Source organism: Danio rerio, chromosome 24 (assembly GCF_049306965.1).
Source record: "Danio rerio strain Tuebingen ecotype United States chromosome 24, GRCz12tu, whole genome shotgun sequence".
Classification (NCBI taxonomy): domain Eukaryota; kingdom Metazoa; phylum Chordata; class Actinopteri; order Cypriniformes; family Danionidae; genus Danio; species Danio rerio.
This window is the reverse complement of record NC_133199.1, coordinates 137,501-150,000: the sequence shown is the minus strand read 5'-3', so window position 1 is coordinate 150,000 and position 12,500 is coordinate 137,501. Positions and strand designations below refer to the sequence as shown.

Here is a 12,500-nt window from a genome sequence, read left to right as displayed (position 1 = left end):
GTGGGTGATTGTGTGAGTGTGTGTGTGTGTGCTGATGGAGTGTGTGTGACCTGCTGCTGTTCATCTGTGGACGTCTTCACTTTGTCATGCAATTACCTGGACAAAGCCTGCTGCTGTAGAGCATTACCCCTGATGATGCGCTCACTGTCTGTGTGTGTCGCTCTGTGTGTGTGCCACTGACGGATGGCTCGGTGTGTGTGTCACTGATGGATGGCTCAATGTGTGTGTGTGTGTGTGTGTGTGTGTGCAGCCTCCTAAAGAAAACACCGATCTGCCGAAAAAAGCAGCGGCGTGAGCTCCTGTAATCCATTTAGAGCAGAGAAAAGCCTGTTCACACACACACACACACACACACACACACACACACACACACACACACACACACACACCCTTTGCTGTAACATTACTGCAGTCACTCACTCCGGCGTGTCAGACTAGTGAGTGTGTGGAACTGGTGATCGGTGAACGCATGACTCTGTGATCTGCTCGTCTGGACGATGCTTCTTGCTTCAGCAGTTGTCAGATATTTGGGCTGTAAACTGTGTGTGAGGAACCGTCTGCAGCAGTGTGTGCATTATTCAGAGCACTTCACGGCCAAACAGCTGAGCTCAAACACACGCCACTGACCCATCCTGCAGTTACTGTATATTCACACCTCTCTCCTTCTGTCCGTCCATCGGTTTCCCCCACAGTCCAAACACATGCGCTATAGGGGAACTGATCAACTACACTGGCCGTAGTGTATGAGTATGTGTGTATGGGTGTTTCCCAGTACTGGGTTGTGGCTGGCAGGGCATCCGTTGAGTAAAACATAAGCTGGAATAGTTGATGGTTCATTCCGCTGTGGTGACCCTGATGAATAAAGGGACTCAGCTGAAGGAGAGTGAGTGAATGTTATTGTTTATATTCTGTATTATTGAAGGAAACCCTGTTGTATCTTTCCTTAAAGTGTTTCTATATTCATGTTTTCATCCGTAAGGTATTCTCACTCAGGTTATATCTGATATCTGAGAGAAGATCTTACTTGAGAAATGCTAATAATAATCGTCATACTAATGTCTGTCCACACACCACAGTGTAATGTCATATACTGGAGAGTTTGTTGTAGTTTGTTTACTGCATACAAAATAATTAAATAAGATATTATTAGTCACACACATACACACACACACACACACACACACGCACACACACACACACACACACACACACACACACACACACGCACACACAGGATGAATGTGTGACTCTGGTGTTCCTGCATTCCTCTCTGTCGCCATCTGAATAGCGCAGGGTCAAAGGTCATTTCCTGTGCATTAATAACCCCAGACTCAAACACAGAGCTGGAGAAGATGCCAAACACTCAGAGCTTCAGCTGATATGAAGATCTCCCTCACTGCTGTACTGCACTGATGCTCTGAGAACCTTGGAGAAGACATCACTGCATCCTGCTGCTAGGATCACTGCTCTAAAACCTCTGGGTTAAATCAGCCACTGTCCCTCACTGAGCACACTATATCTGACTTTAGGAAACAGTGAGCTGTCCGGAACAGTGAACACGGCAGGCCGCACGCACGCACGCACACACACACACACGCACGCACACACACACATGCACGCACACACACACAGCTCTACACTCCTGCTCATCTGAACATCGGCTGAAGTTCAGCAAAACATGAAACAGCCATATGGAGGACAACATGAGCTGCACATGTGTCCAGCGTGCACGCTCACACACACACACACGCACACACACACACGCAAACACACATGCAAACACATGTGACATGAGGCCTTGATCTGCTAGAACCCAAAATACACATCAAACACAGAGAGAGCCATTCACAGCGGAGACAGAGGACAGAACCGGCTCTGAACTGAACACACACATACACACACACACACACAGGTTTGTTTTTGTGAAATGTGGGGAGATTATATACAAAAGTATAGATATACATATATTTTTTCTTTTTCTACAGACTGTATATTGTCTCGTCACTAGTACACAACTGTTCAAGGTTTTACTATTGCTGAAAACATTTGACCAAAGAATTCAAATTCTCTGCATGTAATGCCATATAAACAAACAAACAACCCAACAAATAAACAAACAAATAAAAACAAACCAACAAAAACAAACAAAACACACCAATAAAAACAAACAAACAAACCAACCAACAAACAAACAAACAAACAAAAAACCAACAAACAAATAAAACAAACCAACAAAACCAAACAAAACACACCAATAAAAACAAACAAACAAACAAACAAACAAACAAACAAACAAACAACAAACAAGCAAAAACAAACCATCAAACAAGCAAAAACAAACCAACAAAAACAAACAAAACACACCAATAAAAACAAACAAACAAACAAAAACCAACCAACAAACAAAAACAAACCAACAAACAAGCAAAAACAAACAAACAAACAAACAAACAAACAAACAAAAAACAAACCAACAAACAAGCAAAAACCAACAAACAGATAAAACAAACCAACAAAACCAAACAAAACACACCAATAAAAACAAACAAACAAACAAAAACCAACAAACAAGCAAAAACAAACCATCAAACAAGCAAAAACAAACCAACAAAAACAAACAAAACACACCAATAAAAACAAACCAACAAACAAACAAAAAAAACAACAAACAAAAACAAACCAACAAACAAACTAAAACAAACAAACAAACAAAAAACAAACCATCAAACAACCAAAAACAAACCAACAAAAACAAACAACACACCAATAAAAACAAACCAACAAACAAAAACCAACAAACAAACAAAAACAAACAAGCAAAAACAAACCAACAAAAACAAACAAAACACACCAATAAAAACAAACAAACAAACAAAAACCAACATACAAGCAAAAACAAACCAACAAACAAGCAAAAACAAACCATCAAAAACAAACAAAACACACCAATAAAAACAAACAAACAAACAAACAAAAACAAACCAACAAAACAAAGTAATAAAAACAAATCAACAAACAAAAAAACCAACAAAAAAGCAAAAACCAACAAACCAACAAGCAAAAACAAACCAATAAACAACCAACCAACAAACAAAGAAACAAACACACAAACAAACAAACAAAAATTAAATCAACAATCGAACCAACCAACCAACAAACAAACAAAACTACACAGACACTCCAGAGGAGGCTGATGTCATTATTATACACACTGGGTCAAACCCAACCACTGGGTTAACTGTCCAGATCAACATGTTAACCCCGCGCGAGTGTTAGTCTGGAGCTGACCTGAGATTGAGCTGAAACACGGAATTACAGTTCAGAATACAGAGGAGCACCACGCTCAATCCTCCACAGCAGTGTGTGTGTGTGTGTGTGTGTGTGTGTGTGTGTGTGTGTGTGTGTTTCTCTGGTTTCTGCTCAGGCCTGGAGGAGACCTAATTGGTTGCAGATGTTTGAGTGGAGGAGAAAATCTTCAAACAGGAGTTTGTGTGTGTGTGTGTGTGTGTGTGTGTGTGTGTGTGTGTGTGTGTCTGCACGCTGGGTTCTGAAGGAAACACACACACAACTGAACACTAGTAAACACCCGCTCACAGAGACTATCTAGACACAACTAACACCAACCTGACATTGGCAAATGCCTTACGAGTCACACACACACACACACACACACACCCTCACACTACACATACGCTCACGCAAAACACTATACTACACTCTCACACACACAAACACACTCGCTAACACACACATACTACACTACACTATACTACACACACATACAATTGATCTCTCTCTCTCTCTCTCTCTCTCTCTCTCACACACACACACACACACACACACAACTACTGCAACTACACAACACTCACACACACTTCAAAGCGGTGTGGCATCCAGATGTGGGCCTGACGTCGGCGCTGATAGAACATGAAAGAGGAACTCAGACTTTTGAATATTTTTAAGTTTCTCCAATAAACACACACACACACACACACACACACACACACACACACACACACACACGATCTCACTGCACTGGAGTAAAGAAGGACAGAGGATCAAACACAGGCCAAACACACTCTAAACACTCCTAACCCTGCTGATTCTCACAGCGCTGCAAACACACACAGCAAATGCTGCGCAGAGAAGCAAATGTCTCCAGCGCTCTCACACCTCCATCACCCTGCAGAAATAACAGCAGAGGACATTTCAGCTCAGTGTGAGGCTGTCCGTCACACACACACACACACACACACACACACACACACACACACACACACACACACACACACACACACACTATTATTCAGCTGGCTGTTTTCTGAATATCTCCGGGTGTTTCGGGCAGATTTCAGCTTATGTAATGTTATATTCTGCTTTAATTAAGCTTTATTGTGTAAGTGTGGCTGGAGTGAAGCAGCCTTTACATCTTTATAAATATCTCCTTAAACTAAATAACTACTATACAAGATAAACTTGATATTAACCTCCCTCAGCAATACTCTGCTTCAGTTATCCACAGAACAAACACAATCCTACAGTGTCCTGCCCAATCACCTGATATTAACCTGATTAAGCCTTTATCCGTCACTTATACTCGTATCCTGTGCAATAGCTAGACTAAATGAAAGTAGTTATTAAATCTATCATGTTTAGTAATGCGAGTAAGAGTCTCTGTTTTTAGGACAGCACTTGGGAAATGTTCATAAATGTTGGATTATTGGGAATTCTGTAGTGTCTGTACATCAATAGTGCTATAATCAGAACTCTGTCCACTGAAGAACAATATATAGAGGCTTTAGCTATTATTAAATCCACTTTATTGAATGTTTTGAAGGTTTAATAGACGTACAGTAGCCCACATAAGACACAGATCACCGTACTGTCGACTTTAATCAACTATTCAAAACTATTGACCCTCATTATTCTCAGCTTTACAGCATTATTGGAGAGAATGAGTAACCTTCCTCCAGACTCCTCGAGGAGTGTGTGTGTGTGTGTGTGTGTGTGTGTGTGATCGCACAGCCCTAATGAGTGTTTATCAGTTATTAATGTGAGTTATTATAATTATCATAGCGCGTTACACTAATAGTAGCCCTCAGAGGATATAAAGGAACAGAGACGCCCATTCCCAGCATCACACACTTATGATTATGACTGTGAGCAGGAGAAGCCTGCTGTTATTCCCCTGTAATGTGTGTGTTCCAGCATGGAGGACGAGTTCATGCGCACTGGACAACTTCTGGAGACATAACGGTACGCTCTCGAGCACGCGCATAAACATCATCATCATCATCATACACGCATTCGCGCTCATATTTCATCAGCAAACTGTACTCCGCGTAATAACCTGATGTGTCTGATGCAGCTTTAAAGTAGGATTGAGAAAAGCGGCGCGGAATCAACAAGTCCAAACTTCCGGATGGCGGATATTCTCGGCGGCGGCGGCGCTTCTCCATCTCTCCCCGCTGAACTCGCCTTCACTACAGTAACACGCACGCAGACTGCGCTCCGTGAAGTGAACAGACTCACCCTGAGAGAACACGAGCGCCCAGAAGCGGCAGCAGAGCAGCACGGTGAGGATCTGGAGACACCCGCTCATCTTACAGCGGTCCTGAGGCGCAGTCGGGGCTGGAGCTCCATGAAGGCGCAGCGGCGCGGAGTCTCTCTCAGGCCGCTCAGGAGGCGCTCAGCGCGGGTAGCGGCGGGGGTGGGAGGAGGGGGTGGAGCGCGGAGCTCCGGGCAGCGGCTCTTATACCGTTATGTGGCCGAGGGGAGGAGAGAGGGGCCGGGCTCTCCAGCAGCATTCATAACGCAGTTACAAACAACACTTGATCACACACTGGATTATTAACCCTTCAGTACTGTTCACACTGACTCCTCTTTGGTGATGTTGGTGTTGTCTTTACTCCGTTGACTTCCAGGATAATCACATTTACTGATTGCAAAGCCATGACAGCAGATACTCGTGCATTACTGAGTGTCCTCTTGTAGGGATTAGGAGGTAATGTGTGATTTCTCCTGTTGGTCATCAGTGTGCAGCATTAGATCGGCCTGTGGTGAAGAGTTTCTGGCTTTAATATGGAGTTCAGCGGAGTCAAACAGCAGATTGCAGAAATACACTTACTGTGTTTACTGTGTTCTGAGAGCTCAGGAGCTTATTTTGAGTTTCTCACACATATCTAAGTAAGAGTGTAAAGGTGTCACACACACTATACTCCATATAGAAGGCAGAAACTAGGCTTTTTTAGCACTGCAACTGATTATCAACAGTAAAAACGACAAGTTGTGCCCTTAATCCAACAGGGAAGGCCAGCAACACTCAGTAATGCATGACTATATGCTGTCATGGCTTTGCAGTCAGTAAATAAGATTATAATAAAAGTCGATGGGGCAAAAACAGCACCAACATCACCAAAGAGGAGTCAATCTGAACAGAGTCTGTTGAGTTTTTGATCATTTTCAAAGCATTTTCCTACAATATCTGTCAAAATCAGCAGAAATCATCACATTTGCTGAAACACAGAGAAAGCGGAGGCCACTGAAGCCTCAAAATCAGCTCAGAGTGATTAAAAACGACCCAACAGCACACAAGAGTTAAAAGAATGAACATTATAATAACACCAGCACATTATTAACCCTCCTCTCGTCTATAATACAGTAGGGGAGAGCCATTTTTCATAAGACGCTATTTATTAACAGATAATGTTTCAGCCAGACGCACATATCTGCTGTGGTTATTAACTCATACAAGTGACAGATGCAGAGGAAATTCATTAGAATAATATAGGCTAGAACTAACATAATACAGCCCACTCTGCAGCTTTCTTTAAACTGATAATATGTCTATAAATAAACAGTGTCGGACCGATTGTCAGTGTTTCACAGGTAATGTCTTTAAATAAATAATTAGGCCTATTTGATTATTCATTTATTATTTATGTACAGTAATTGAGACATAAAATAAGATTTAAAACTATGAATGAAAAAGCTAATTTATTGACTGTCTCAGTCCTAACACTTCAAAATAACACTGTCTATATTTAGACTAAAACACTGCTTTATTTATTTATTTAGGCCTACTTATTTGTGTTTGTACTTTCATTTTAGTTGTCTTTTATTTGTTTAATTCTACTGTCCAAAATAAATCCTCATTGCACTTCACACGTAAGAAGTTTTTAATTATTAATGAAGGAATTATAATGCTTTGCTTTATTGTTTATCTTTATTTACAAGTACAGAGTATTTACAGCTACTGTATAGGCTTTTCAGTCTGTTCGCATGCACGACCCTTTGTGTGCCCTGGCAGTATTATCGCAAACTGCGGTCATACCCACACTCCCAGAAATAAAGCTGCAAGATCCGTCACTGGGGCAGTACCTTTCCAAAAGGTGCACATTTGTACCTAAAGAGCCCTTAGTGGTTCCTCAAAGGTACATTTTAGGTGCATTTGGGTACTGATATGGACCTTTGAGGAACCACTAAGGACTCTTTAGGCACACATTTTGAAAAGGTACTGCCGCAGTGACAGCTTTATTTCTGAGAGAGTAAAAAACATGTTCTTACTACTGTGGAGCGGCGGCGGTACAAGACAATGCTCATATTACAGTGTCACCTACTGTACGTGTGCTTTAATAATATCAGCTGGTGTCTGTACAATGTAGAACAACTTCAAAATCATTTCACTTCAGTAGGAACAAGAGTAACATGAGGATAATCAATAGATTTACTGGCTTACTGTATCTGCATTATATCTGAATATAGCATTTCAAGTATAGCGGGATTCATTTTTGTATTACTTTTGTAATTTTACTTTTCATTAAGCATTTGTATTGCTCAGGTGATATATATTAACCCAGCTCAGTTATTAGAGGAGAACACACAGCACAGTGGAGAATATCCACAACACACTCCACTTCCCTCAGCGATATCTGTGCAGGTTAAGGGTGAACTGTCTCTTTAAGGCTCAGAGCAGTTATACTCAGAGACAGAAGCGCGCACACACACACACACACACACACACACACACACACACACACACACACACACACACACACACACACACACACACACACACACACACACACACACACACACACACACACACACACACACACACACACACACACACACACACACAGATCTGCATATATATATAATATCATGTGTGTGTGTGTGATTGATGCGTGTCCTCTGACCCCCGCTCCTCGGGCCATCAGCAGAACACATGTCCATTTATGATCCACAGCACAGGGCACAGCTGACCTCTGACCCCTCCGTCCCCAACACACAGCCATACACACAGATACAGAGAGGCAAATACAGCACTGCTATATAATAAAGCCACTTATCACACCACATCAACTATGACAAGCTGTTAGGACAGAAGTGTGTGTAGTATAGTGTATCCACAGTCAAATTGAGGCTAGCGATACTGCAACCCAATACTGGGAAACACCCATACACACTCATTCACACACACACACACACACACACACACACACACACACACACACTCTTACACTACGGCCAGTGTAGTTGATCAGTTCCCCTATAGCGCATGTGTTCGGACTGTGGGGGAAACCGGAGCTCCCGGAGGAAACCTACACCAACACGGGGAGAACATGCAAACTCCACACAGAAACACCAACTGACCCAGCCGAGACTCAAACCAGAGACCTTCTTGCTGTGAGGCCACAGTGCTGACCACACCACTAGATCAGCACAGGTTAAATAAGTGCTGTTTAAATCCTGCAAGCACAGATGTAGATATCACCGGCTGACCCGTGTGTGTGTGTGTGTGTGTGTGTGTGTGTTATGGGCAGCTGCTGTACACGTTTAAAGAACAGATTATGAAGGTAATGATACGCTCTCTGAGGCCAGACATCAGCGCTGTATCTCAGATAATTACAGCAGCAGGACTCAAACTGCAGGCCGTAATGAGTCGCTCAGCCAGGAACGCCACTGCGTCGTGTTTAACGATCTGCTTTCTAGAGCGGTGGCAGGAAGTGTGTGTGCTGTAATTAATCCTCTCGCTCCAGCACTGCTGTGTGTTGTGGCTTCACCAGCAGAAGAACATTGAGGAGGAGAGGCAAAACTCACACACACACACACACACACAATTGTAATTACTATGAAGAGTAATTAAATATTAAATACAGTAAATATAGTGTTCTTGAACCATACTATTATACTGTATTATAGTATCTACAACACGTGGTAAATGCATGATGGAGCACACTGTACAGTCGACTGATCAACCAATGAACACGGTAGTGTACTCTAGTGTTAACTGCTGTAAACTGTGCTGTATTGCAGTATAATATAACCTATAGTGTAGAAAACTACCACACTGGGTCATTCGTTTACATTACTGCAATTGTGTTACCATAGCAACTGCAGAATCACCACAACAGATCAATTACAATAGTTGTGTTACCATAGCAACTGTAGAAGCACCACAACAGATCAATTACAATAGTTGTGTTACCATAGCAACTGTAGAATCACCACAACAGATCAGTTTCTATAATTGTGTTACCATAGCAACTGTAGAAGCACCACAACAGATTAAGTACAATAGTTTTATTAACATAGCAACTGCAGAATCAACACAACAGATCAATTACAATAGTTTTGTTACCATAGCAACTGTAGAATCACCACAACAGATCAATTACTATAGTTTTGTTACCATAGCAACTGCAGAATCAACACAACAGATCAATTACTATAGTTGTGTTACCATAGCAACTGCAGATTCACCACAACAGACCAATTATGGTAGTTGTTGTGTTACCATAGCGACTGCAGAATCACCACAGCTGTTTCCTTCAGGTTCTTCACTACAGTATTGTTCATGAACACTACACTAGCAGTATTATGTGTAAATCACTGTAGTATTTTTGATGTGGGCTGCTACAATATCACAGAGACCTTCACTATCAGTCACTAATAAGCTTTATTTACGCAGGTGAGTCAATTGAGAAGCAGTTCTGATGTATAATGATGGCCTGGACAAGAGGCAACATAAACCGCAGATACAATGCAGCAGGACACAATAACACAATAACAATTTCACAAATGCAGATAATAACATATAAACCCAGAGGAAAACTGAACACAAGCACAGGGGTCAGCACTATTGACTGCACTGAACTCTTTAAAGACAGCAGTGGAGTGAGTGCTGAGCTTTAGGGTCTGCTGTAGATGATTCCAGTCACCAGCAGCACAACACTGAAAAGAGGAGCGACCGCATGAACAGCCAACTTTGGGAATATGCAAAGGTTAATGAAACTACTAGAGCGCACATTTCAACATGCAACATGTTAGGAAGTGGATATAGTGGAGTTTTCCCAATAAGAGTTTAATAAGTGAACAGAAAGCAGTGAAGAGGAGACCCATTCAGTACAGAACACAGCACAGCACAGCACAGCTGACAGAATTAAATGAAGCACCGGCAACAAAACCAACGGCTGCATGCTGAACAACATCCAGCGTGTGGAGGAGAGTTAAAGCTGATCTGTACATTAAATCCCCATAATCCAGAAATGCCAACACAGTTCATGACCAAACACTGTGCTGAAGAGTGTGTATAATATAGCAGAAATACTCCGCCACATAATCGATCAATCTGAATATTATACTCCTGACTGACTCTTGCTTCACTAGGTAGTATACTAAACATAATGCGCAGAGAAACAATAATTAAATTAAACTATAATGAAGGTCTAACATTGAAAAGTCACACAATTGTTTCAAAATCTACATTACTTTTGTTGTTTAAGTTTATTTTTTATAACAAGTCAATCTTATAAAGGATACTCTTAACTTTAACCCAGTTTACAACAGTGAAGTCTGTGATACAGCTTTATAAATGTGATACAGCTTTATAAACAGAGCTACTGGGTTAATGGGAAAATGGGCGGGCCGCCGTTCGTCTTTGCGTCATTACGTCACGTCTGTACACACGTGAATCCGCCTGTAATGGTCATTAATAATCTATTCTCACTGTCATAATTACACTTTTCTGAAAACATTATATGAAATATGTTAATTAGAGCGTGTAGACAAACTGAAATGTAAAGTAAGATTAACGATAATCTCCGCGGACTGATATGCGATGGTTGGACAGATTTAGACCGTTGGTAATAATAAATATATAGCATATTGTTTTATCCGTTGTTCAGAACAAAACCAGCAGACATGTTACTCACCTGTTTAGATGACATTTCCAGGTTTATTCCATATCTGGGTGAATCTCCAGCACACAGAAGCTGTTTGATTGTGAAGTAATGATGAACAGCTGTGATTGACTTTCACTGAGACTCCTCCGCGCGGAGGAGCCGAAGCACACAAGCGATCACTCCGCCGATTACTGCACTCGCAGCTTTCTGACAGAGATGGACAGAAGCAACACCTTACACTTTAAATGTGCAGATCAGGACTCTAATAAACCCACTCATAACAATATTCTCCATCAGAATTTCAGGAAGTTGTGTCCGTCTTAAAGCACTATATCAGCACAAATGAGCAATGCTGATCTGCAGGATATAGAGCACAGTGCAGACGAGAACATCCCATATAGCCATCATCAGGAGAGTTTACAGTAATCAATTATAGGAAACACACTGACTGTATCTATAGTGGAGTTTTGCTTTAGTAATGAAGTGTAATGTTAATCAAAAAAAAAAAAATGCTTGATATCGATTAAACTAACGCAAAGCCTGAATCTACAGTACATTCATCATCAAATCAGTCAGAAAAGTTAACATTCAAATTTAGGGAGCATCTCTAAAGTTACAACACTTTTCCTCACCAGAGAGTTTTCATGTAGACATGAACTATAATGCACACACATGCTTTTGTATTAATCTGTAAATCTTGTCTGAATTGCTTTGAGATCATTTAATTTAATTTAATTTAATAAAGTCAGTAATGTAAACGGTGTGCATTATTGTTCCACCTACATCAACACTTCACAGCTGATTTGGTGAGAATTGAAGAAAAGTTTTTGTTCCTCATTAATAAAGTATGTTTAAAACAGCAAAATAACAATAAATATTGTGCAAATAAAAGCATACAAGATAAAACAGTATAACTCATTACTTTAATGTGGTGTGTAAGTTTAGAGATGCTCCTAAATAAATATCAAATATGCATGATCAAGATGAAGAGCGCAGCACAAACGCCACATATGGAAACCAGATTTATTCAACAAACAAACAACGCTTACAGTAAAAACCCTACACAAGTGTGTGCGGGGGTCTGATCTCTCCATGAGGATGTGTTTGATGATCTCCATATCATGTCAGAAACTGCTGAGTGAAAGCAGAGCTCAGGCATGAAGCGGCAGACTCTTCAGGAGGAGCGCTGCATAAATAAAGCTCAATAAATACAACACATGACTGACGGCAGGAGGCAGCGTCACGAACACAACCTGGGAAGTACAGTGCATTCATCTGTGTGTGTGTGTGTGTGTGTGTGTGAGAGTGTCCGTC

The 12,500-nt window shown here is 41.3% G+C and overlaps 2 protein-coding genes across 18 annotated transcripts in view; both read right to left on the bottom strand.

Annotated features, from left to right (window-relative positions):
• The window catches only part of reck (reversion-inducing-cysteine-rich protein with kazal motifs), a 35,760-nt gene extending 24,467 nt beyond the window's left edge, over positions 1–11,293 (bottom strand). Inside the window, exon 1 of one of the 2 annotated variants that reach the window (XM_073939965.1) lies at positions 11,217–11,293. Coding sequence is in view for 1 of the 2 variants with exons in the window: in NM_001423853.1 (NP_001410782.1) it covers positions 5,533–5,602 (70 nt within the window). In the remaining variant the exon portion in view is untranslated. Of the gene's footprint in view, positions 1–5,532; positions 5,728–11,216 lie in introns of those variants that run through there. The other variant, NM_001423853.1, reaches the window with a different exon arrangement.
• A 902-nt stretch (positions 11,294–12,195) lies between these two features.
• col15a1a (collagen, type XV, alpha 1a) overlaps positions 12,196–12,500 on the bottom strand; it is a 33,627-nt gene continuing 33,322 nt past the window's right edge. For all 16 annotated transcript variants that reach the window (XR_012399629.1, XR_012399630.1, XM_073941310.1 and 13 more), the window contains one exon: positions 12,196–12,500. This exon is cut by the window's right edge and continues 206 nt beyond it. Coding sequence is in view for 14 of the 16 variants with exons in the window: in XM_073941310.1 (XP_073797411.1) it covers positions 12,499–12,500 (2 nt within the window). In the remaining 2 variants the exon portion in view is untranslated.